The sequence below is a fragment of the Protomyctophum bolini genome (genome assembly GCF_963924005.1).
Source record: "Protomyctophum bolini genome assembly, chromosome: 11".
NCBI lineage: Eukaryota > Metazoa > Chordata > Actinopteri > Myctophiformes > Myctophidae > Protomyctophum > Protomyctophum bolini.
This window is the reverse complement of record NC_137872.1, coordinates 17,249,418-17,276,896: the sequence shown is the minus strand read 5'-3', so window position 1 is coordinate 17,276,896 and position 27,479 is coordinate 17,249,418. Positions and strand designations below refer to the sequence as shown.

Sequence of the window (27,479 nt, the reverse complement as noted above, 5' to 3'; positions counted from 1 at the left end):
GTGTTTCCTCCTCCGCGTCATCAGTGCCCATACCCGAAGGCGGGGTTGGCGAAAGGGCCTTTCTGTGTGTCCCCTAAGGTAGGTGTATACCCTCACAAAAACATGCAGTAATCCTGGTCTCTAAACTGCCTCCCCCTGGCCAGCCGGGGCGCCTGATGGAGGGGAAAGGAACTGGTTGGAATAACGTGTTCCTTCCACGCGCTACGTCCAACCAGGGAAACTCCCCCCTGTCAGGTGTAAAGGAGCAACTTGGACACTCAGGCATGAAGGGAGCATGAGTTAAGTCCGTTGCTCTCCCCAGGTTGGCGGAGGGTGTGTAGAGCCCAGGATCACAGTAGATGATTGGCACAGGGGTGAAAAATGGGTTACAAAATCGTGGGATAAAAATATATATGTAAAAATTAAAAGTTGTGTATGATGTGAGGGGCGCTCTTATCATCATACATCACATTCCGTGCTGACCCAATCAAATCATCACAAATGTGTACTTTGCTTTTGCTCAGCCAATCAAATCATCGCTATGGGGTGATCAACCAAGCAAATCATCGTGTTTGTGTTCACACAAACAAACAAAGCTGGACAGATGCCTAGCGCCGCTCAAAAACAGATCAAATTCTGATTGGTGGTCCAGTGATGAAATGTGATGTAAAGTTTTCAAATATTTATTGCAGTGGAGTAAAAGCACAATTTTTGCCTCTGAGATGTAGAAGTAGTAAAAGTATTGAAAATCAAAGTAGTACCTAGTAACTTTACACTGACAAATTCAACCTCCTGCATATCGTCACAAATTCACAACACACAGAAGTGGAACTGGGTTATTATGTGTAGGATGTTTAATGCCATATTGAAGAGAGACATGTTGTATTGCTTTGTTTATTTGGAGTCAGACAAGATTGTTTGCTGTTAAACAGTAATTTGCATTAAAAACAGACAAGACACTGCCTAGTTAATGTTGAACACTTTTGGGGCTCTTATTGTCATGAGATGAATACCTAGTCCAGGATTATCATCACATTCACAAACACAGAGCACATGGATGATTGAATTAGTATTTAAGAGAACAACCCTTTAGTAGTGTGTTAGCATCTTCTCTGGGTTACACTTCTAGTGGACATTTGACACTTTTTTTCCCTTTTAAAAAAAATGGAACTGACAGCCGACCATACTGTAAAAACCTAACTAGCAAAATAAAGTCTGCACATAAACAGTGGTTTTGCTATCCTGCTCCCTCCCTCCCCGTTTGTGCCTTCTCAGTGCAAGGTAAATGCATGTAAAACTTCTGGACTTACACACAGGGTTTGAACCACTTTTTCACTCCAGAGACGACTTGTATTGCTTGGCTAGATAAATTGACACCACATCTGGGACATTTGCAAATTTAAAGTGATAGCATAAGGCACAATTTTCCCTATAGACTTCAGCGTTGACTGTTTTCCATTGAGCGTCAACACACTTTAAAGTGCAGCGACCCTTTGTTTTTGAGGTTTTAATTGTCATCTTGCCATGACGTAAATAAATATTCGTGAGTTATCTTCAATAGTTGCTGATAATTGATATTACAAAATGTTCTCATTGACTTATAATGCACAGTGAACCAGGTCGCAGAGTGAGTGTGAAATTGTAAACAGTTTAATTGTGCAATGCAAGTCAGTGGTTCCCAACCTTTTCTGGATCAGGGCTCACGTGAAAATCATTGGGCCGCCGTGGTTAAGTGGTCAGATGGGTTAATTTTGAGAGCTTTTATTTCATCGATTGTGTTACGGCTTGTATCAATGGAACTAGCATTGTATATTTTTCCCATGTATCTGTATTACAATGTAAATGTATGTAATTAGTATTCCTTTTTATTTCTTATTTCTTTTGGGGGAAATCAATTTCTAACAGAGCAACTATAGAAGATATTTCAACAATATCTGGAGTTACATCAAGGCAAGGTAACTTCAATACACAACCCAAACCTCTACCAAAGTGTCATCTTGCTTTAAGGCCCATTTAAAAAAAAAACAGCTTGAAAAAATAAGAAAGGGGATTTCTATAAGCTCACACAACTCGTCGTGACAAGACGCACTGTGGGCTTGTAGATCAGCTATTTTCTTGCTATTTATGAAAGTTTTAGCCTATAATAGTTTGCCCAAAACATGGACGCCAGGTGTAAAGTGGTTAAGCGGTAGCATCCAGTAGATCTCAGCAACATTTCTTCCCTCTCTTCCTCCGGTGGTCTCTCTGGGCGTTGATGTGCACCGTGTCATCTCTCTCACGCTCTTTCTCCGCACGGTTCTGGCTCTGCTTCTTGTACCGGAGGACCATGTGAGTGAAGGCCATGAACATCTGAGACGTAGAGAGGAGGAAGAGAGATGACAAACATGACAAATCCCTTTTTAAATGCAATTTTAAAATTATAATTAATTAATTTAGTAGTTAAAAAGGTAGGGCGAGTGATATTTTATAGTTACAATAAGTGTTAAATGGCTCTATATTCTGATAGTACTCATTGCTATGGAGTTGTTATTCAGTAACATGAGTCGCCATGTCTCTCCAGCTCTTTAAACAGAAAATGCATTTTCAGGTCAGGATACCAATTGTATTCAATCAGGATAGAGAACGCACACAGGATACAGATTAAACAACTGAAGTTGAAGTGATGACAAATAAATGAGCAAACCAATTTGGAACTGGAACAATAAATGGGTACTCTCTCCTGATCAAACCCTCCTTTTTGCCTACAAAGCACTGAACCGACTGGCCCCCTCCTACATCGCCGACCTCCTATCATATCCCCCATATCCCGCCATTAGGACCCTCAGGTCAGCAGACAGACTCCTCCTAGCAATTCCAGCGACAAAGAAGAGGCTCTTCGATTCAACTCTATTCTCAATCCAAAAACGATATAAAAAAAAAAAAAAAACGTTTCTCTATTCAAAATGATTCTCAATTCAATACATAGGATTTCATCACAATCTACTCCAGCCAACTGAAGTGACTTGAAAATAACTTGAAAATGACTGAAGACATGATGTTTACTCTACTGTGATTAGGGTAAGTTTACATTTCATATCACAAACACCATGTAGTGAAAACTCCTGTAACTGTAACCAGAAAAGAAAAAAAAAAGATTTTTGGAAATTATGAATCGATTTTGAATCGTGATTCTAATTTGAATCGTTTTTTTGACACCCCTATTCACAAGCCTTTCAATCCCCCTGATGCTCTTGCACTTTAATACATAGGATATGTTTGCCTTGTTGCTTTTAAACTGCTCTTAACGTTTTTTCTTTTCTACTGTAACATAACTGCATAACTATGTATTGTTTTTATTGTTTTATTTTACACTGGTGTATTGTATTGTTTTCTCTGACCTGCGAAGCACTTTGGTATGATGAGTCGTTTTAAAATGTGCTATACATTACAAATACATTTGATTGGCTGGAATTGTGCAACCCAACTGAAATACCCACTCTATAGCAATAGCAATGACGTCTATCAGAATATAGTGCTTTAATCTTTTAACAAAAATCTTTAACCAAAAAATATCACTTACCTACAATCCATGATTCATTTAAATGAATAAATTATATTTTAAACAATCTTTATGGTAGAGTATGTTAAAACTAGCAGTATATCTGCAGTGGTTGGAGGTGGTCTCTACTCTTCATTGAGAAATTTAGACCCTGGTGTTGGGTAGGACAGCAACTGATTGTCAATGTCAACAAAGTAATTTGACCCGATTGGTCACTAGATGTGCCAACAACATCTTTATTGTAGGTTGGACATCGTTGCAATTGCCTCTCTCCATTGGGAGAGGTGGACAACAAACTTATGGATTGTAGCTTTACAAGTGGACTGAGAAGATTAATTACAGTTAAGACCCATTGCTGTAATGACTGTTAAACTGCAGCAAATTTGACATGTGACAGTTCTATTACACCAGTTAAAATCCCAATTACACACACAATTACATGCGACCAAAACAGACCGAGATTAATGGTCACATGTATTACATGTGACCATTAATGACTCATACTAACATTTTTGTGGAGAAAATAAAGAATGCAAACGTTGTTTGTGCTCAAGTCGTATGACATGTTTTGATTGGTTCTCATATTGCAATCCGCAATGGCTTTAACCTGCCAATCAATTAGTTACAGGGGCGGCAGTGGTTCAGGGGTAGAGTGACCAGATGAAAATCACAAGGTTCCCAGTTCGAAACCAGGCTCCCCCAGAGTTAGTGTCCAAGTGCCCTTGAGCAAGACAATGAACCCCTAATTGCTTCCGATGTGCAGGTTAGTGCCTTGCATGGTGTGTGTGAATGTAATGCACAATCTCTGTAAAGTGCCTTGGATAAAGGCGCTATATAAATGCACCATTTACCTCCTTCAGACCAGCAATCTGGTTTCGTGAGGGGCGGCATGCAGATTGTGATTTGTTGGATTAAAAATGTGGATAACCAGCATCTATAAATGATATGGGTACCTAAGGTATGAGGGCACAGCCTTCATTATTATTTGTCTACATTTATTTTACAGAAACAATTAAATCTAAAAAAAAAAGAAAAGAAAAAAAGTGTTTGCCTAGATATACTAGGTACAATTAGTTCTCAGCTCACCATTTCAAACAATTGTTTGAATACTTTATATTATAACTTAGTTAATATTCTAAACGAGATGCATGATGAAGTCAGTCCCGTTCATGACCTTTGCTGCATGTCTCTCCCCTTCTCTCTCTCCCTCTTTCCTGTCATTATTCACTTGTACTATCAATAAAAGTAGAAAAGCCAAAAACAAGTCTTAAAAAGAATGTAATGTAATAAATGTATCGTCTTTAAACTTGTTCCAACTCAAGTGGATGGCAGAGTCCACACCACAACTACGACAGTGGGGAGCCACTGAGCCATATCATTGGGATACAGGGCTTCATGTCATGCAACATAAATAGCACTTTATGTGGAAAATAGCATTTTTTGCTTTAACCCCCCACCCCCTCCCAAGCTCACCTCTTCTACATTGATATTCTCTTTGGCGCTGGTCTCGAACACACGCACTCCCACGGAGTCGCCGAACCGCTGTGCATCCTGGGTGTCCACCTGCTTCCTGGTGGGGTCGTCATTCTTGTTGCCCACTGAAGGGAGAGACATCAAAGGTGGTACAGGAGACATTTTATTTCTCACCGCCATTATACGTAAACTCACTAGACAAACAACCAGAAAGGGCTCCAAAAAGGAAATCATGAAGGCATTGAGAGCTTGTACAAAGGCTATTTTGGCTATTCGGCGTAAGATATTAAAGGGTAAGACCACTTTTTTTGAGGTTTGGGTTGTGTAGTTACTTTGCAATGATGCAACTCCAAATGTGGACAAGAAATAAAAAATAACTGCTCCAATGATTAGAAATTGATAATTCAAAATATGCTCCTCATTGACTCCTTGATTCAGACAATATAGAGCATCACCAAAACTCATGTAGTTTTATTTTTTCATAAAAATGTTATCTTCCTGTTGATTTGTCCATTTTATTGGGAAGAAAACCCGGACTGGATCCGGATCCAGATCTTCAAATAGTAAAATCAACAGGAATCTAACATTTTTATGAAAAAATAAAACTACATGAGTTTTGGTGATGCTCTATATTGTCTGAATCAACTTTCTTTGTGTTTGTTTACGTACTAAAAGAGTGACTTTGAGAGCTGTTTTAGCTACAATGTAAGTCAATGAGGAGCATATTTTGAATTATCAATTTCTAATCACTGGAGCAGTATTTTTTAATTTCTTGTCCACATTTGGAGTTGCATCATGGCAAAGTAACTACACAACCAAAACCTCAAAAAAAGTGGTCTTACCCTTTAAGTATGTATGGCTTAGGTAGGTGGTTAAAGCATGTAAAGGCTCCGGGCCTATAAATATGAGTCCAAAAGACCAGTGTCTAATGTATACAAGGGCCTGGTATCAACCAGGACTAACTCCAGAGTACATTAAAATAAAAATGGGAAAAAGAGTTGGAGATTACAATCACTCTTGATGAATGGGAAAATATGTGTAAAACATAATGTACGTCAAGAATGTGGAGGGAGTTCTGCTGGGAGAATCTAGTTAAAATTAAATCAAGGCAACTAAAAAAAAAGCATGTAAAGGCAAAGAAGCCAAGAATGGCTTATTCATACTGTAATTAATAGGACAGCAATTAACCACTTCCAACCAGGAGTCCAGAGTTTGGGCATGTCATAATAGGCAGACATTTTCAAAACGAAAATGGCTGATCTACAAAGCTTATAAATATGACAAAAGAAGGAAATTACGCAAGGTGTAAATAACAAAGAAACAGATAACCAGGGAAGGGAATTAAAGTAATTGCATTAATGTCCTACAAGCATTTAGCTGCATCAAACAAGATATGCAAGTTTCTTTAGTGTTGAACCAACAAATCAGTCCAACTCTTTGCTGCCTGCTACAAACTGTATTGGAGGAAATTATAGACACACATGTGCTTCAGTCAGCCATTTCTAATCCCTGGTGATCTCACAAAATGGACATACAGCTTAGTAAATAAATGAACTGTAAGTCCTTGGTAACTTCCAAGGACTAATCCAGTCGAAGGTTTTAAATATTTAATATGCAAATACAACCAGTGTTTCAATGAGTCAGTAGTAGTCCCCAGAGTCTAAACTAAATGCTGAGGAGGAGTGTTCAGCACTTATACACCACATATCTGGAGCAAACTACCAGAATACTGCAGTTCTGCTACAACTCTCAGTACTTCAAAGCTCACTACTGCACTTTTGCACATTTATTGTACTGTACTGTGACTTTATACTCATAATTTAATGAGCTTTATTTCGCCTTATTCTTATTTTCTATTCTCTTAACTGTTTAAAGCACTTTGAATTGCCTTGTTGTTGTGTGCTTGATAAAGAGTCAACAGACTCTTGCAGATTCAAAAGAAGATCGGTGTGATCCAGTGTCTATCCAGGGCTTAGTAACTTCAAGTTACCCAGAGTGCATCTGTGTCGGAGGGAACAATTTGTCAATCACCCAATAGCAAAATCCCAAAAGAAAAACAAAAAAAACAGAAACTCACCCAAGATCTTGCAGACGGTGTCGCAGTTTTGAGAGATTTCATTCAGCCATCTCTTAACATTCACAAATGACTCTGGGTTGGTCACATCGTAAACTATAATGACACCATGGGTGTTTCTGTAATACCTGTGGACGAGAAGAGAAACAGTTGTGACATTTATGCAACATTGGGTGGGGGGCTAAACATGTGTCATGAAACGTTTTGACAGGGTCACACTATCAAGAGTATGTGCTTGTATATACTGGGTCGTTATTCATGATTAAAATTCACGGTTCAAATGTATTATAATTTTTTGTTAAATGATCAGTCTGTGCTGGGCATTTTCAAACCACAAGGCCAAGCAGAGGTTATTCACTTTCATTAACCCAACTTCCTTCAAAGAAAGGAAGTAGGGTTATAGTTACAAAAATAAACACCTATATAGTATAAACTTGGCGTCACTAACCCTGGTCTAAAGTTTTAACACACACACACACACACACACACACACACACACACACACACACACACACACACACACACACACACACACACACACTCCGGTAGATTCCTGTAGAATGACCTATTTGCAAACTTCCCTAATATTCCATGACATCATGACAGTGCCTGATCTGCTGTCAGCAATGTGTCTCTCATAATTCCATGATATCCCATGATCAGTACAAATGCTGGAAATTGGTGTTGACCGTCTGTTTCTTTGTATTTTATCATTGGGTTTTGAACTCAAAGCATGATCAAATGTCATGAAGCAATAAAGGATTACTTGCCGTCTGATGACAGAATATAAATAAAATGTTCCAGTCTCTGAGAGAAGTCACGGGTGTTTAGGTACAGATGATGTGATGTGTTACAGAATGTTTAACAATTTATGACATGAGAATGAATGTAACGTACTGCCACACATTCTCTCCAGTCGTGTTTTCAACCAGTGGTTTGGGACTCAAAATTGGCCTACCAGATGTTGTATGTATATGTATATATGAATGAACTGAACTTCATTCCTCCCAAACTTTTGTTTGAAGAAATGGAATTCACTACAAATGCACTTTACCACAGTGAATTGAGCCCCAACATTTGTGGAAAAGCTGCAATCACTACAATTATGATGCTACATGTAATGACACACATTGACTGTGAATGACAGTTCCAAAATAGTTACATTTTGTCTGCAAATCACAGCCTTTGTAGAGTCTTAATATACATGCATAAACATCTATAATTGGAGTGCAGAAGAAAACTGTGCTCCTGAGGTACCGTATTGTCCCGGATATAAGTCGACGATCCCCATTTTTCAAGACTCATTTGTGGAAAAATAACATTGAATGTCAAATAGTCTAGTGAGTCCTTGATTACAATACGACCCAGTTTTTTTTAGGATATTTCCATTTGGAAAAAAAGTAATCTTATATAATCCAGGCCAAAAGGGTATTAACATTACGTGGATGTGATGGTTCGGAATCTCTCTTGACCCGCCGTGTCCCAGATTTGCAGTTTGACACGCTCCCCGTCGATGTCCACCGTGCGGATCTTGAAGTCCACACCAATGGTAGTGATGTAGCTGCCTGAGAGAGATCAGAGCGAAGCATTAGAAACATCAAAACAAACGTAAAAAAAGCACAAAGTTGAACCAACCATGAACCCTATCATCCCTATTCTGGGCATGTTGTAATAGGCGAACATTCAATGAAAATAGGCAAATACATTAACAGCTGTAGAATGAAAATGGTTAAACCGTTTTGTGATGAAGATAGAGATTGAGCCATCGGCATGCCATAATCGTTTTGTGGTGTGATTTTGAGACATATCTAACAGAGTGCTATATGATGTAGCAAATGTACTGTATTATGGCATGTGCAGCTGTTATGCTGCTACATACCAATGCTACACTTTTACGCTAATAATACAGACTTGGAGACCATTTGGACAATATGAATTATGGATGGATTGATGGATGGATTTTATTTTGTCATTGGACACAAGTGTACAACGAAATTAATCTTAAGATTACTGCGTAGACATTTTACTGATATGAGTGAAATAACTTAAGAACACTCTTCCCCTGTTTGCAGATTGAGACAATGGTGAAACAATAACTCACCAGAGAAGGAGTTGTCTGCGAAGCGTAGGAGGAGACTGCTTTTCCCTACATCTGCAACAGGGAGGACAGAGAGCACAATTAACAACATCTCAGTCTAACAACAATTAATAAGCAATAGATTGCTAGATCAATAGCTCGGTTACAGCCAAACCTCAGAAGTCTACAGTAAATCTTCCAAAAGGGCCTATGAATGCCTGAACTTAGTATACAGTAGTACAGTACAAAAAGCGACAGAATACATTTAAAAGAAATCTAAACCTCTAGATTTTTAAGATAAATCTCAAAATGTAAGTATATACTTTGCTGACCAGGGTGTCACTGTCTAGGGGTCTGTACTTGGGCCCTCCTTTTTTGCTCTACGGTACACCAAATCTCTTTGTCGAAAATAGATGATCTATAAGCTCTAGCATTCTAGCAATAATTAGGATTATTTTAGAGAAGAAAATAATGAGTTGTTTTGGTAGTCTAGTCGACTCAACCTCTGTGAACCCAGAATGGGCATGCAAGACCAGTTACAGTCATTATTGCCATCAGATGATTGTACTATTGTTTTACTGTCTGTTTAGTCATGAAAACTGTGAAACTTGCTAGTTTGTGCTGCTTTGTTGGATACCAAGGTTTATGATCAGCAGGACATTAGAAAATGCCAGAGATAAAAAAAAAAAATGAAACTACAGTGGAACTCAATGAGTAGCATGTCCAAAAACAACTCAAAAACAGGAAAGATCACATCCTTGAGGAGAATAGACTAACAATGAATGCGAATGAAGATTTGACTGCTTGGCCTACTTGTAGTTGTAGCAGGCTGTGACATAAGATAAATCGTGGAATTTGTTCTTTGCAGGTAAATAAAGGACAAGTCAAAATGCACTAACTGGAGTCTCCAATGATGAGCAATTTGAAAAGATGATTGTAGTCCTTCGCCGCCATGTTACTGCTGTGGACAGTCTCCCCACCAATTCCCAGTAAACACAGATAGTTCCAGTCAGGAGGTAATGGTGCAATGTCCCCAGAAACCTTCACTCTCTTCCCCAAATGCTAACACATCATTGTAGTGTTACTTTTCCAGAAAAGGATTTCCCTATACAGTCATTTCCAGTTGATTTCCAAAATTTTAAGAGATTCTGTGCAGTTTTAAATGTTCACATCATATATGTTTTGTTTTCCACGTGCAACCGCAGCCAGTGAAGGTGGATCGCTTTATACACTTGACATGTGTGATTCATGCTAAGGCAAGTAAGGTGACGGTCCCCGTGATTCCACCTTAGTTCCAGTTTCCAATCCAACATTCCAGTTGGGGAATCCCAGCTCACCACATCCAAATGTTAATACTCCTCAAATTAATTCACAGTTTTGTTGCCATCAACTCAGTGTGTGCACTCCCTTCCCCGCCTCGTCCTTCACACTATCAATGGCAAGCCTGGAGCACTTTGGTAGAGTATACAATTCCAAGAGGTCTGTCCCTACTGCTTTGCAGTGGCTGAACTTAGATGTCCTTCACATAGAACCGTTGAAATGTATTTCTAACTGTATTTGTTGCTTGACATCGTGACAGCAACACGAAAAAATATACACATGGGTGGATGCATGGACAACTTGCAGATCAATCAAGTTGCTGCAAGCCAATCCTCAACTTGGTCCCTCATTTGTAATCTTGTGTCTTTGTTAGACAGGAGGTCTCTGGGACAAAGAGCAGAAACTAGGATGCTGTCCCCTCTGACGTTATGTAGTGGTTATATCCGATGCCTCAAGTAATAATTCCTTAATTTCACTTCCTCTCCTCAGACAGACGAGCAAAGCGACATCTGCTCCTCCCCGTCTCATTCTACGAACAGGTTGTCCAGCTTCCTCTGCACGTTCGCCTCCAGGTTTAAGAAGACTGAGAAGAGGAAAGGAAAAGAGGATGATCAGGGTTTCGCCATCAACTCTGAGGTTCAAAAAATCGCAGTCATAATTTCCATTGTAGTATATAATTCTCCATCCCAGATGACCTTATCGCTGTGCCCCTCCCTCTCCTGCGTTGCCACAACCAGCAGCTTTGTGTCACTAAATATAACTTCCCCATCCTGCTTTTACCCACCCTGCATGCATGTTGCCATTGCATACACCCTTCTCTCTCTCCATCATCATTAAATACGCCCAAAAAACCAACACCACCCACATATACAGTGCTTACTGCTTGGGCTCATTCCCCCCCCTCTTGTGGAAGGTAACAGACAACAAGTCACCCTGGAAGATGAGACAGGGAGGGAACCTTAGCGGACAGAGAAACACTTAAACAACTTGTCTTTAACACAGTCGCACGACAAGAATACATCTACAAATTGTATCGCTGATGTTACGTTGTAGATCTGTTTTAGTCGGCAAGCGACAACATCCCACTATGGCGTATACATTGGGATTTCAGTGACTTTCAGGCTGAAAGTTTTCAGCTAGCGCCTGTGCTAGCAGACTAAACGTTAAAGTTCAGAAGTTGTATAGTTTAATATGCTAACTAACGTTACCCAACCACTCCATTCTCAGTCAACAGAGCACACCTAGCTAGTTGGCGACATCATCATAGTCAACAATGCTAGCAAGAAGAAAACTTCTCCATAACTTTCAACGAACCCGTCTCGAGTCAGCCCCCGTCGGTCCCATGCTGCTGCTCAGTCTTTCGGCGGCTCTAAAAGCAGGAGTGGTGCCGCTCATGTCCCCCAGTGCCGTCCCGAAAACACTCTCGAACCCCGAGCCCGGTGGTGCTGGAGGAAGGAATGGTGTTTTGTTTTTCGACCACACCTCACCTGACGACGCTAAAGCAGCAGCCGAGCAGCGATGTTGCTTTGCTGCTGATGAAATGACTCAACATCAGCCCTGTGAGCTCACTGCCGTTTGCTGTTGCGACAAAACCGATCACTTATCCAATTGTGTGACCCCCCACGGAAGTCGCTGCTGCTGTGCCCTGCCGGATCTGCCAAGTAAAACGGCGACATCTAGCGTCGCTTCGTTCGATAGGCCACCAATTTCAGTAAGACACAGGATCATGTGTTTGCAGAACACACCCTTCCTCGACTAGTTTCTTCCTCGTCTTGCTCAATATTCAAGACGTTAATGCACACATGAATGTAATAGGCATTTTCATACAGTCAGCTTGAACACAGAACCAAATTCACTTTAAAAACACAAATATTTATAAAAGTTTAAAAAAATGTATTTTATTGTTATAAAATACTACACCACACTTGAAAATGTGAGATGTAATCATGTAACATCTGCAATGTTGGACGAAAAAAAAAATCAACTAAAGAACAGTCTTGTAGAGTAGACAATACTAGGAACTGCAGTTAACGCAGTGGTTCCCAAAGTGGGGGTCCTTGAGGGAGTTCCAGAGGGTACCCAGCTAAATGATAGTTTGGAACCAAATGGACCCTTATGGGTCTGTAACTGAGAGTGTACAAATGGACCCGAATTAACATTGATTTTACAATATAAATTGGGAGTCCCAGAGATAGAAATGCCATTAAGTGGGGGTCCGTAGACTAATGCATGTCCAACTGGGGGTCTTTGAAATTAAACTGGTTGAGAAACACTACTAGAGCCCTAGAAATCTTCTCTTATGGGGGTCCCTGGTATGTCTTTTCAAATGGGGGTCCGCGGGGCTAATTAGTGTCAATTTGGGGGTACTTGACAGGCAGAAGTTTGGGAACCACTGGTCTAACGTACAATAAGCACAACAACAATTACTGAAATATTCTCTCAGGGTATATGTATGGGTGTATACTTTCAGAATGTCAGAGAAAAAGCTCTGTAGGACAGGTTGGTGAATACATCTATATGATCACTGCTGCCTCCCACAGTCAGCACCTGAAAGATAAACACAACATTATGTTACTTTGACTTACGTTAGTTATATTCTTTCTCTACACCAAATCTCTTAGATCCGCCAAAAGAGACAGATCTACAAGCTCACACATCATCCTCCAGAATAGGGATAATAGGGTTTACCACCACATGAACCCTATTCTTGTGCGAACATTCTTGGTATAGAGGGGGAAAAGGAGGACGCCTAGTATAGTCCCCCTGGGGAACACCGATCAATAAAGTATATAGGATTCAAGTGGTTAAGATTTGAACTATTGTAATACCAAATGATGGCCTAAACATTAATTAAAATTGGACAGGCTTGCAATATGAGACTGCTGGTGGTCTGTTTGAGAAGGCATGTGAATAGGGGTGGTTCTGAGATGGTAGACTTCACTGGTGAAACTCCTTAAGGTGTTGTGGGCCTAATTTGACGAAGCATATCTGATGGACCGTGCCCAAATCAGCAAATTCTGTTTCTCACCCACCTCGCTAACACAGTAAAATTCCTACACCCAGATGGTGTAAAAACGTTTTTTTTATGGTTAGAGTCAACTACTTTCAACCGGGTGTTCCTATTGTGTGAATGTGGCTGCAGGCAAAAATAGTCAAACATCAAAAACAGTTGATCTACAAGATGTGAGCGTGTAGATTGTCTTCTGTGCAACACAGTTGCACGATAAAGTATAAAACATCATACATTCTACCTAGATCTTCATCCTATAAGAGCAGGAAATCATTCACAGCAGTCTGTTGGGTTAACATCTCACCCTGTATTCTGTGCTGTTGGAGTTGATTGCTAGTGTGTTGAGGGAGTGGGGCGTACAGGGGATCTGGGCTTTGATGTCTCCTCCCAGCAGGCAGTGGGAGACGCACTGGCCTTCACCCACTGTCAAGATCTATGCCACCGGACAGAGGGAGAAACAAATGTCAGAAAGAAAGTAACACTGAAGATAAGTTTAACAATAAATCCATGCACCGTCAACGCAAATAAAAAGCATGCACATAACCAGGCTATAACAGGGAATGGCATTGGCGCACACACGCACACACACACACACACACACACACACACACACACACACACATCTCACCATATCTTGGTAGAAGGTTGCTTGTCGCTGACAGCCTGACAGGGGAAAGACAGACGTGGGAGACATGGATCGGAGGTGCCAGAGAGACAAGGACGGACCTCCTCCACACAGCTGGAGATAACAGAGAGAGAGACACCAAGATTCATACAGCCATTATTTAATTCTCAGCGAACACATTGTGTGGACCTTCCTTTTCAATGAAGGATTACAAATGAACACCTATACAACTCCAATAAAGAAAGAAAACAGAGAGAAGACAAGCGGTTTCTAATAAAGCAGGGGGTGTGCTGCACTAAAAAGGTAAATGGTGCATTTATATAGTACCTTTATCGAAGGCGCTTTACAGAGATTGTGCACTGTAGTTGTCTCTAGGTTTGATGTTTACCTGGTTTACAAAGTTACTTTGTAGTTGGTATATGGCATTTGTTAATGCCATATACCTTTCTTCTTGCACCTGTAAGTCGCTCTGGATGTGAAGAGTGTGTGCTAAATGCCTAAAATGGAAATGGGCTGAGAGCCTCTGTAAGTCTTATGGGAATTAGGTGGAAATCAAGTTCTGTTTTGATGTAAGAAAGCAGGATCTACAGTATACAGGTCCATCTCAATGAATTAGAATATTGTGTAAAAGTTATTTTCTTTCCATGGAGGTGATCAGCCTTTGTCACTGTTGAGATGTTATGGAAGCCCAGGTTTGCTTTGATAAGAGCCGTAAATCCATTTGTATTGTTGAGTTTCCATGGTATAACAGCTGATCACCTCCATGCCACGCCCCATTGATGAAATTATTTGTTCAAAAGTAGCCCAGACCAAGTATTGACTGCATACATTAATATACTTTTCAGATGGTCGACATTTCCTCGTTTACATTTTTTTTTTGTGGTCACGTAAAATATTCTAATTTGTTGATTTTCATGAGCTGTACGCCATAATCATCAAGATTAAAACAAAAAAACATTTTAAATACTTCTACTTTATGCACAATGAATTGAGAATATATGAAAGTTTCACTTTTTGAATTATATTACGGAAGAAAATTAACTTTTACACAATCTTCCAATTCATTGAGATGGACCTGTATTGTCAATATGGATCTTCTTAAAAGTAAATATATCAACCCTGATGACTGGAAAACTGAATGCATCACTGCAAGTGCCTTATAGAGTCGAACGTAATCGACGCAAGAAGCACTACGCAACGGACGGTGAGAATGAAAGTGGTGTGCCAATTAGCTCCCCATCAATCACGAGGACCTGAGTTTGAATCTAGCTCCTGTCTTTCATGTCTCCGCTCTCTCTTCCCTAGCTTTCTGGTCTCTCTATAGAGCACCGAAGAATGATGTCAATATCGGTAGAGGGTGCAAATCCACGGGTTCATGTACTTTTTATTTGCATTGTAATCCCCATAGGGGGATTTTAGATCGCCTCATATAATAACTGTGTTGGAAAAATAAACATGTCATCCCGGCCGTTTCACTCATATGGATATGAAGAATCAACTGACTGAGAGAAAACGCTATAGTTACTGCTACTGATTTAGTTACATTTTCACGAGAAACAGACGGTATCATACTGTATATGAGTGACTGACTGTTGCAAACGATACAGAGACACCTCTCTGACAATAACGCAGAACCAGCTTGTTTATTTTTGGACCACAATGCTTATATAAAAGATTTTAAGATGACCCCATATTATTCTCCATAGAGAAATTACTTCCGTGAACCAGGGGAATCGAGGGGATTAGCGAGTGACATCAGGACTTCGGCGCTCTATTACACTTCTATAACCTAACATATGCACCTTAAGAACACTGTACCTGCTTATACTTTTACTATTTTTTACTTCACGGCAGCATGTTATGTACACACCTGCATATGATGTTAATGTTTCAAAAATAATATGTACACACCTGTCCTGCATATGATTCTAACATTTCAAAAGTAATAGGTACACACCTGATTATGATGCTAATGTTCTAAACATCATGTACAGTACATATCTGCTATTACTGTACATACACTATCTGTATATATTTGATTAGTTAACCTGATTCTATTGCATGTTTTTGTTTTCTCACCTTTCTTGCTCCGACTCTACCTCTATCCTATCTCTTCTCACAGAAACTACTAAATGATGGCATGGACAAGACAAAAATAATTTCACCCACTTCTTTACACCAGCAAACTTGTGATGCGACAATAAAGCCAATTCTAAAAAGCACAAAATAACCCCCCAAAAAGTGTCAATGGAAGTGATGATGACATGTATTTAGTTTATTCTGTGCTTATACTAATTTTAAAAGGTATTAAAGTGCCCTGTGTAATGTATCAAAGGAGGGTCAAGCTTATCAATTGCCATTTCAACAAGAAGCAAAGCAGTTTCAGGATGTTATCTGCATAAATGTGGTAATTACAGTCTTGGAATCTTTACAATATCAATAATATACATAGTTAACTATAGTGGACCCCAATATAGTAACCAGAGCTTTTAGCAAGGATGAAGTGAAATGGGGAAGCTAAAAGCTTCCCCATTTCACTTTGAAATTGCTACATGGTTTTCAGATTTTTCTGAATTTGCCAATCACAAAAGGCATTAGGAAATCGTTCAACTTCCTACCATCACTTGATTTCCGGTTAGTCACTACTTGAAATGCTAAGCCGGCATACCAAATCTGTAGCTTTTACTTTTGTTTATTTTGTATTTAATTTGTATAAATTCCTCTGCACTCATTGCCATGTCTGCAGTAAGAGTACATTACGCATTTCTAGCCCACTTAGAGAGTAAGATGTGGTCTTGTGTAAAATATTAATGTCTCTGTTTACTCTATTGAACATAATAATTTTACTTTTGTGTACCCACACACAAGATGTAACAAAAAGAAAAGCCTTGAATTCTACTCTACTGTTCCATTACGTTGAAATCAGATGAACTGTCCCTGCATCAAAGAATTACCACCATGTTAAGTACTTTAAATGCAGATATACCAATATCATGGAAAATGTGTTTATAGTACAGTACTAAATGTAACACTGGAGTCAGTGGACACAATACATTTTCTGGGAACAGGGACCATGAGGAAATGGAAGAAATAGGGTAGGGTGAGTGAGTCATAACTAAGTCATAACACCATTTTGCATCTTGCAGAGATCAAATCTTGCCACCCTTCTCCATTCTTAAATACCTCAAGGATTTCTAAAGGGTGACGCCCGGTGGGCCTAGAGAAATGATAACCATTTCAGTAGCATGTTTTAAGGAGAGAGCAATTCTTGACAAGTCTGGGCAATGTTCACAGTCCAACTGCAGAAAGACAACCTGTACAATAGGAGGGTGTATAGATGTGGTTTCTTACCATCCAGTCAGAGTCTGTGGTGAGGCAGCTGATCCATTTGCCGTACTGAGGGCGGGCACAGCTCTATCTCACCATCAGCAGGTGAGGTGAAGAGGAGAGATGGAATAAGATTTTGGTTTAAATTCCTGATTAGATCAATTAATAATACATCAAATGATGCAGTAACGTTTAATGTATTGGTACACAAATCGTTGCACGATTGCTCAGGGTGGCACCAATTCTGTGCTGAACAACTCAATCCAGGTCCAAAAATATTAGAGCTACAACCCAGAACTTACTTTTTATAAACAAACTTTTTTTTATTTTTTTGCAATCTGTATAGTAGAGTATGTAAATACAATATAGCCAGCACATCTGCAGTGGTTGGAGATCGTCTTTCAGCTCTTCCATTGACACATTTAGACCCTGGTGTACGATAAGAAAACGGTACCCCTTTTTTTGGTCTTTGTTGAAATATTTGCTAATTTCTTTTTCTTTTCAGGCCTATGACGGGGTGGGTTGGGAGGGATTAATTCTTTTTTTTTTCTTCTTTTTTTTTTACAATTTGTTCGATCGATTTTGATGTTGTATTTAATTGTTATAATCATTGACTATTGTCAACAGTGGTTGGTGCTGGGGTTTGGGGGTAGGTTTTTAAAAAATGAGGCAAAGGGCAAGCCACTGATTGCAGTTGGCAAATAATTTGAATTATGTTTTGTGTGCATTTTCTTTGTATGCATGTATCTCTCTGTGCCTTTCATCCAAAAATGAAATAAAAACGTATAAAAAGAATAAGAAAGAAATCGGTACCTATTGGTCATTTGAAGCAGACGACATTGGACACTAGCATACCATTTGTATTGTACTGTAGTTTGGACATTGTTGTGATTACCGGGGGTCTATACTTGGTACACGTCCTTTTTTCCCTCTCTAACACAATATAACACAAAATGATGCGTGAGCTTGTAGATCTGTGCTTTTGACAGAAAGTTCACAACTGACTTTGGCTAAGGAATTTGAACCAGTGTACCAAGTATGGTTGCAAGTTGCAAGTTGGCTCCGTTTCAATAAGAATAGAGTGTTTTTGGTTAAAGTACATTGTTGACACTGTTAGAACATTTCATGACCCACTTTTGCGTCTTGACATACTGGTTGAGAAACTGTTCCTGAGGGCTGAATGAACAACCTAGCTGTGTAAATAAAGTATTGCTATCACCGAGTGAAAAATGCCATTTTCCATTTTTTCCTTCTTCTTTTACCTTTTTATGAACCTTTTAGAAATTATAACTACAGGTGTAGTGTGGACCCTTTTGTCAGTATTCCTTTTTTCTATTTTTCTCTCATTTGAACAGTTTTTTGTCTGATTTCAAAATTAATACACGTCTGATTTATTACATCTTTGCATTTCGCTTCCAAAATGTTCATCACCAAGATCGGGACCAGTATAAAACGTTGCGCACTCTATAGCAGGATTAGCAGCCTGTTTTTTCAGAGAGAATCTTATATTATTACATTTCTGTTGCTTCAGAATGATGCATTGATGTAAGTTGAAAAGGGTGTGTGTAATGTGTGTGTGTGTGTGTGTGTGTGTGTGTGTGTGTGTGTGTGTGTGTGTGTGTGTGTGTGTGTGTTTACATATTCATGTTTAAGTGATCATATTTAAGTATTAAACAGGAACCTTGTGTTACCTCATACTTGTAAACTTCAATGCAGTGTAATATTGCACATTCTAGCAGCCTGTTCACCAATACAGCCTACATAACATCTCTCCTATTTTTTAAGTACCATATATTCTTTACTAATCAATTCAGTCCAATTCATGTTTAATTGATCACATTTAACTATTAAACATTCAGGAACCCATGTATTGTCTTACCTCATACTTGTAAACTTCAATGCAGTGTACAGATTGGTTCGTCCTGGAGTCTAGAATTATAGCAAGAATGTATTTTTTAAATACCGGTAGTCACATGAGGCTGAAGTCAACTGCCATGCAAGGCCGCCACTCACCCCAGATCCTGACGGCACCGTCCTCGCTTCCTGACAGTATCTCCCCCTCCCTCTCTCTCAGTCCCAGACAGTGGATGTAGTCTGTGTGACCCTGGAGAACGGACTAGCGACAGAAGACACAGGCAAGTTAACTTAAATGTAATCCAAAACATGAATACATTTCGATTTAGACTCAGCTGTATGGTAGAATGTGTTAATACAATATAAGTGGCACATCTGCAGTGGTTGGAGGTGGTCTCCACCACTTTATCCATTGAGAAATCTAATACTGGTTCACATGCAGCTCTGCCTGAAGCTATATCCCCTGGCCAAGGGGCGGTTTCCTCTTGGATGAGTGGCTCTCCCACGCAGGGGACCATCTTGTATCTTTAAAACACAATTATCCTATCGTAATGAGTCAGGGTGTTATTTGTTCTGATGGGATTTAAATCCCTTGTTGGTTGTTTCTCTTCATTTTGTGGACACACGCTCTATGAAGTTTCCATAATTTAAAACAATTCATGCATCTAATGTGTCATTACCTTGAAGGTACCGTGCTCCAGGTCCATGATGTGAATGTTGTTGTCTCCACCACCAACAACCAGACTGTTGTCCTGAGATGCACACAATGGCAAGAAACTTAAAGAAAAATATCTTCTAGCATAAACATCTGTGTCAATTTAGATTTGAGCTAAAAATCATTATTTTATATATTGGCTATTCAAAAATAGCAGATATACAATCGTATCGCATCATTTCGTGCCACGCACATATTGCTAAGAGCTTGTAGATCTTTCCTGGAATATAATTCCCATAATGCTCCTCCTTGTGGATAGGGGGATGGCTGTCTACTGAGACAACATGTAGTCCAAGGACTGTCTAAAGAGGACAAGACGTAAAGACCGTACGGGCGACACCATGGTGCTCCATGGAAGGAAAGAAACGTGCAGTTGAGACCAGGAAGTTGTACATGCACAAATTTGGGCAAGTACAACTTCCTGGTCTCAACTGCGCCCGTACGGTCTTCGCGTCTCGTCCTCCTTACACAGTCCTTGATGTAGTCCAGGAAGTAAGTGAGACCAGTGTCGATGACATCAGAGACACTAGGCGCAGTGCTAAAATCTAAAATATCTAAAACCACATATTACACACATAAAACCCCCCAGAAAAGTGTTCTAAATCTTCTAAACGTCATTAACATATATATTTTTAGCAAAAGTTACTTCCAGGCCCCAGTCCACGGCCTGAAGGCTGAAACCCTGCCTGTTAGAGCAGGGGTTCCCAAACCTTTTTGGTCCAGGTACCCCTTGGTGGTAAGAATTTTTTCATAATTGCAACACCGATAAGCATATTTGCAACCTTACATTTAGATGCTTTTCAATCAAAGTCACAACACATTTTCACATTTATTTAAGATGCTATCTTAGTAGAATAGATGTAGCATGTAGACCTATTTGACAGTGCAGTAGCATAATTGCCTCCCTTGATGCATCAATTAAGCTGGTCACTGTCACAGACACAGCCTCTGCAGCACTGAGCACTCTAACTGAAAGTGACTGCATGGAGTCTGTTTCATTTCTATCCAAAGGCCCTTGAATGATGGAATAAGATTAAGGATTACTGTGATTATGGTAAACTCACATATCACACATACCATACTTCACTGGCAAAAAAATATCAGAATTGTTTTGCGGACCTCCTGGCTAGGCGTCAGTCCGCGGACCCTACCTTTGGAACCACTGTGTTAGAGTATACTTACTGTGGGGTTGATAATCATGGCATTAATCTCCGGGATCTCCAGGCTGGATCTGAAAGCAAAACAAAGACCCCATTTATGGTCTGCATACCATTAAAGCCCACACACGCACACACATCTACGCTGAAACACACACACACACACACACACACACACACACACACACACACACACACACACACACACACACACACACACACAGTCTCACTTGTAGTTGGGCCTGCGAGTCCAAGCCGCTTTGGTATTCTGTATGAAAAGGCACAAATAGAAAACATGTCAGATTATAATTTCTGAAAATAAACTACTGTAAGTGACAATAAATACAATAGTTAAAACAGGTGTTAAATAGCTCTACATTCCAATAATAAGTATTGCTATGATATAGCGTGTTTCAGTAACAGGAACTCCCTGTTGCTCCAGCTCTTAAGTAAACAGAAAATATATTTTTAAGTCTAGATATAAATTTCATCCAATCTGGAGAGAGGACTCATACATGATACAGGGTACAGTAGAGAGGACTCATGCAGGATTCAGGATAAGTAAATGAAACTGGAAATTATGAAACAACTAAATGATCCGGAATTTGATAAATGATATTTTAACTCTGGGTGAAATATCTGAAAATGTAATTTCTGTTTACTACAGAGCTGGAGAGACAGGGAGACTCCTGTTACTGAACAAACACAAAAACTGTCTAAAGTAAAGGATAGTGTACCTTCTTAATGAGTTCAGTCCAGCTCCAGGCACTGACCTCACCGTTCCCAGCACTGAGGAGCTGAGAGTCGGTGGAGAGCAGAGAGAACACTGGCCCCTCATGAGCTGAGGAGAGAGGAAAAATAGACCACCATGTGTGAAGGAATACTCCACACCACAGCTAAAACCTGTACCTGTGGACACTGCAAACTGCCAAGGCCATTGTAGCTTACTAGCTTCTGATATCTTGCCTGACAAAAAGGTTGTATTGGCGCTTCATGTACCATTCATTGAAGACTGAAGAAATGTGCTCGCATCAAACAAAAACATCCCAATGTCCCACAGAGAGCCCTGATGGGATGTATCACAAATTCACAACTAGTGCCCCGTTTGAGTTGGTCTGTAATATTGACAATTAAATGAAACATTAAAGTTGACCTTTGTTGCATAGAGGGAATGTGCACTGCAGGATCTTATGTCCCAATCACATAATTCAGAATTCACTTTGACTAATATTAAGGCAATAGATACACTTTGACTAATATTAAGGCAATAGATACAGTACCGTACATAACATTGCTGTCATGGGTAACCATACCAATGTCATAAAATGCATTACTTAATTACTTAATCACATTTTGTAATTGTTATTTGTTTTTAGAGTTACGTCCATTTTCCCCACATATTTGGAAACAAAACAGAGAATATAAGATACGTTCAAACATACAATGTCTCAAAGAAATAGGCAAAAAACATTGTACTTCTGGATATGTGCGGATATATTCCAGGCAGTAGGTTCAAACAGGAGGAAATGTATGACACTGCCAATATAATAATTACTAACCTGTGAATGTTAGTATGGGTTTTTGGCTCAGTTCAGTAGCATCTGGGCTGAGAGCTGAGGAGAGGCTGGAAAGAGCGAAACAGAGAGTGAGAGACCAAGTCTTCAATCTGTAAATACGTTACTCAAAAAATATATTTGTAATGTTTTTGGAGAATTATCTTACACATACTACTGTATTTAAAATTGCACTACTATGTACATACTTAGCCAGCATGTATGTATTATTCTGTATTGTACTGTTGCCTACAGTACAAAAGTGTAAATTATTTATATCGTTTTTTTGCACAGAATAAGATTACCAGTATTCAAAATTGTCCAATTTTTTACACTTTATTTTTTTATTTGGCTGGTAGTAGCCCTGGTCCAGTGCTTACAGCGAGAGAGAGACTCACTGTAAGCACTGGACCAGGGTAGCCCAAATTTTTTGATTCTCGTAGAGGTTTTTTTCGATTCTGACGAATCTCTCTACGAGAGTCAAAACGCTAACTCCGCCCCTAATGTCGAAGAAGCAAACTGATGCCTTTAAATCACTCTTACCTTGTACAAATGCAAAATCTAAGCTGCTTTTCATGTTGCCCCACTTGTTTGTGAGCTCTGCGGAAGCATATTAAACTCTGTCAATGCTTATTTTTCAATAAAAAACGTTTTATAGTCAACTCTGTTTCTGAGTATTTCTTTCACCCGCAGCCATCTTGCTTTTCTCTCCATTGTAAATACGGTAAACGGCGCAACAGAATTGTAAATGCGGTAAACGGCGCAAGAATATTGCCCGCGCCCCTAGCGGCCAGGGTTCTCTTGCGCATTTACAATGGAGAGAAAAGCAAGATGGCTAAAATACCTTTTTTATTGAAAAATAAGCATTGACAGAGTTTAATATGCTTCCGCAGAGCTCACAAACAAGTGGGGCAACATGAAAAGCAGCTTAGATTTTGCATTTGTACAAGGTAAGAGTGATTTAAAGGCATCAGTTTGCTTCTTCGACATTAGGGGCGGAGTTAGCGTTTTGACTCTCGTAGAGAGATTCGTCAGAATCGAAAAAAACCTCTACGAGAATCAAAAAATTTGGGCTAGGACCAGGGCTAGTCTGGTAGTACAAATAGATATTTTCATGTCCTTAAAAGTCTAATCTGTTTTCACTATTACGGTGTTTCTAAATGTCCAGTTTAAGCATTTATTTCAGATGACGTCTGCGTCCATAATAAGTCAGTCAATTAAATCAATAGGGTGATTAAATAATGAACCTGAAGAGAGCTATTTCTCCATAGTTGTTGCCCGCTGCCAGGTAGCGACCACATGGAGAGAAGCTCTGGGAGAAGACGGACATGTGGAGATGCTGCATGGATGGAGAAGAACAGAATGATTGGAACAATATAGCTCTGGTCGATAACTCTAAATGAAACGCATTAGAGCTAGGAACAACACTGGTCTGGAGTGGACCATCACCCTGACTAACTCATGTTTGTAACTCTTTGTACAAAACAATAAACAACAACAAGCAAATGCATCCAAACCCACGTGAGACTCTTGAAGGTGCAAATGGTAGATCTGTCACCTTCTCAGAGTTAAAACACCCAGGATTGAGTCCAGTTTATCACAATGGACCTGACCATCATGCAGAACATTAAGGTGCTGCTTGGGAGAGTTTGGCTAGTAAAAACTAGAACAATTTATATCAGAAAAGCATTTTAAATAGTTACCTCTATGGGGCCCATTTTTAGACTCATGCAGGGTTCTATCTGTCAATGCGAATGTGAGTTTATTACAAGAACAACTCAACAACACTAAAGTATTGTCGTTTTCAAATCGGTGTGGCGGACGCGGAACTATGACATCAGAGCTCAATGGTCGCATCCTGGGGACGTCATCTTGCGTCACCAAGCTGCAGAACCCATGTAAAGCTTCTAGTTTCTGTTTACTGCTCAATGCTTTGATCCGGCCCAAAGTCCGCTTACTGTATCCGGTAACTTGTACACAGACACATATGCATATACCGTTTCTGTATCCGCTCTAGTTCCAGCCCGGATCAGTGAATGGATCCTAGTCTAGCTGGGAGTCGGAAGTCTTCTCGTGGCGCCACGCATTTTCCCCACTCCAGCATGTATTGTTTTTCATGTACGTCGTACGTGTTTCGAGGTGACTGTCATCTCCTATGAATCACTATACTATCACGAGATGCATCTGTAAAGTCATATAGACTGAACTGTGAGTAGTAGTAGTAGTAGTATACCACGCATAAAGCTAGATGTATTACGTTTTTGTAGCCGTCATGGCTGATGTTAGCCATTTAGCTTAGCACCACGCTAAAAACACAAGTGCCTGTGGGTCACTTTTTTTTTGCAACATGGAGATGGGCAACCGTGACTTCATGAACACTCCTCCTATGAAGACTGTCCGGTTTGGAGGCAGCGTGGTGGACACCTTGACCAAACACAATCAGGGAGACTCCAGTGACTATGAGCTGCTGAAACACCAGCTGGCTGATCCTGAGATAAAGGACGCACAGATCATCAACTGGCTCCAGGAGTTCCGGGGCTGTGTGACCCTGCTCGGCAAGGACCACGAGCAGCTCATCTACACACTGCTAAGGGTGCCGTGGCTGGGACGCAGCCCAGCGGTGGTGGAGGAGTACCTGGCCTTCCTCAGCAACCTGGTCTCGGCTCAGACGGTCTACCTCCGCTCATGCCTCAAGATGGTGATCTCCCACTTCACCCCCAAGAGAGTGAAGATCCACGAAGAAGGGGTGGACATCTCGGATTCGGACGACGAGAGTGAGGACCTGCCAAAGAACTTTGATCAGTGTCACCGGGCCCTGCAGCTCATTGCCAGATATGTCCCGTCTACCAGCCACTTCCTGATGCCCATTCTCAACGACGGTTTCCCGTTTGTGAAGAAATCCTCCAGAACCCTGGAATGTTACGTCCATAACCTCCTGAGGTTAACAGTGTATCTCCCCTCCATCCGCCGAGATATACTGGAGCTCATCATTGGAAGGATGCTGAAACTTGATGTGAGTGCCCCACGGGCGGAGATAGAAGAGGTAGAGGAGAATTCCACACTGAAACACGTGGAAGGAGAATGTGTTGAAGAAGGACTCTTTGACATGGATGAGGACGACTTGTCAGCGTTCAAGGCCTCCGGGCCACCAGGTGGTTCTATGATGGCCCACCCAGTGGCCGAGAGGCTGGACACTCTCATGGCTGTGCTGTTGGCTTATATCAAGGACATCTGCCATGACAACGGTAAGCTGGAAGTGGAGAGGACAAAAGAACTGTATAGAGAGCTGATGGGTGTGTTTGACAAGCTCATCCTCCCCACGCACGCCTGCGCTCATGTCCAGTACGTTCTGTTCTACCTGTCCAGTTTCCGTGTGGCCCTGGCAGAGGCCTTTTTGGAGCATCTGTGGAAGTTTGTTCAGAGCCCCTCGCAGCCCGCAGTCCTGCGCCAGGCTGCCGCGGGATACATGGGCAGCTTCCTGGCCCGTGCAAAATTCCTTCCCGTGGCTACGGTGCGTGCCTGCCTGGACCTGCTGGTTCCCTGGCTCCACCGCTACATCAACGGCCAGGACTGCGGCGGGCAGAGGGCGTACTGTGACGTGAGCCTGCACGGACCTTTCTACAGTGCCTGCCAGGCCGTCTTCTACACCCTCATCTTCAGACACAGAGCCATGCTGGACGGCAACATGAAGAAAGGCCTGGAGTATCTGCAGAGCCTCAAACTGGAGCGCCTGGTGATGTGCCAACTAAACCCTCTTAAAGTCTGCCTGCCCGCCGTCACAAACATGTTTGCCGCCATCACCCGGAAGTACCAGCTGGTGTTCTGCTACACTGTCATCGAGAAGAACAATCGCCACATGCTGCCAGTGCTTCGTAGCTCCAAGGGCGGCGACGGTGCCCACGCCAACACCAACCCGCTCGACAGCTTCTTCCCCTTTGACCCCTACCTGCTCAAGGTGTCGGGGCAGCTGATCGAGCCCCTCTACCAGGTTTGGGAGGAGCCCGCAGAGACGCAGCTTGATGAAACCGGCCGGAGGAGGAGGCAGAGCTCGATGGAAGACGAGGACGATTTCCTGCACTGCGGTACGCCGAAGACGCCCGGCTCCTATGATTCACACCTCCGCAGCCCGGCCAGTGTGGGCTCTCCTCCCATCGCCTTCCTGCAGAGACCCTTTTGAGTGTTGACTGTTCTGAGAGCTTGTATTTGCCAGATTAATCTGAAGAGCAAGTAGACTGTCTGGAACACTAGTGTCCCTATTATGGGTGTGACATAACAGTCAGCGATCCACAAATACAACACATTGCATCGCTACGAGATAGGATGCATTGCGTGCTCGTGGATCTGCTGTTTTTAGCAAAGATGTCTCGTCGAGGGGAAAAAAGGAGGGGGCCGAAGACAGACCTTTGAGAGACCTTGGTCAATAAAGTATAAATGTATTTAAGTTAGAAATGAAAAGAAAACAGACTAGAGTTTATGTTTACCAATTAAAGAGAGCAGAAGTCTAGGTGTGTTAACTGGGTTATGCTTATCCTAATCATTTTTCAGACTCGGATAATTTTATAAATCTTAGTACTGGCTCAATCAGCTAAAGATTAATCCTGATTCATACTTAGATGTGCGACACAATGTGCATTCCAAGTAATACATCAGTCATTACTGTATATTCATATATTGTTCTACTTGGAAGATATTTGATTTAATGTGAGGAATAAATCATACTGCTGACACTGTCAGTTAACTTGTCATGTGGACAATTCTTGTGTTTTTCCCATCATAT

The 27,479-nt window shown here is 40.8% G+C and overlaps 3 protein-coding genes across 3 annotated transcripts; 1 reads left to right on the top strand and 2 right to left on the bottom strand.

Moving 5' to 3' along the window:
- Positions 1 to 859: 859 nt before the first annotated feature.
- LOC308323611 (ras-related protein Rab-35) lies at positions 860 to 12,044 on the bottom strand. Its single transcript, XM_080775369.1, has 7 exons — positions 11,776 to 12,044; positions 10,041 to 11,044; positions 9,166 to 9,216; positions 8,506 to 8,629; positions 7,068 to 7,192; positions 4,991 to 5,115; positions 860 to 2,328 (listed from the first exon to the last, which is right to left on the bottom strand). Exons 2-7 carry the CDS (start codon positions 10,093 to 10,095, stop codon positions 2,185 to 2,187), a joined length of 624 nt encoding a protein of 207 aa, XP_080631495.1. The 5' UTR covers positions 10,096 to 11,044; positions 11,776 to 12,044; the 3' UTR covers positions 860 to 2,184.
- A 305-nt stretch (positions 12,045 to 12,349) lies between these two features.
- thoc6 (THO complex 6) lies at positions 12,350 to 24,536 on the bottom strand. The gene is made up of 13 exons (XM_080775715.1): positions 24,406 to 24,536; positions 23,950 to 24,041; positions 22,709 to 22,773; positions 21,887 to 21,990; positions 21,380 to 21,417; positions 21,175 to 21,223; positions 19,958 to 20,029; positions 19,437 to 19,539; positions 19,303 to 19,352; positions 17,448 to 17,510; positions 14,100 to 14,210; positions 13,776 to 13,904; positions 12,350 to 13,008 (listed from the first exon to the last, which is right to left on the bottom strand). Exons 1-13 carry the CDS (start codon positions 24,430 to 24,432, stop codon positions 12,928 to 12,930), a joined length of 984 nt encoding a protein of 327 aa, XP_080631841.1. The 5' UTR covers positions 24,433 to 24,536; the 3' UTR covers positions 12,350 to 12,927.
- A 239-nt stretch (positions 24,537 to 24,775) lies between these two features.
- rrn3 (RRN3 homolog, RNA polymerase I transcription factor) lies at positions 24,776 to 27,445 on the top strand. Its single transcript, XM_080774877.1, has one exon. It carries the CDS (start codon positions 25,050 to 25,052, stop codon positions 26,877 to 26,879), a length of 1,830 nt encoding a protein of 609 aa, XP_080631003.1. The 5' UTR covers positions 24,776 to 25,049; the 3' UTR covers positions 26,880 to 27,445.
- Positions 27,446 to 27,479: the final 34 nt, after the last annotated feature.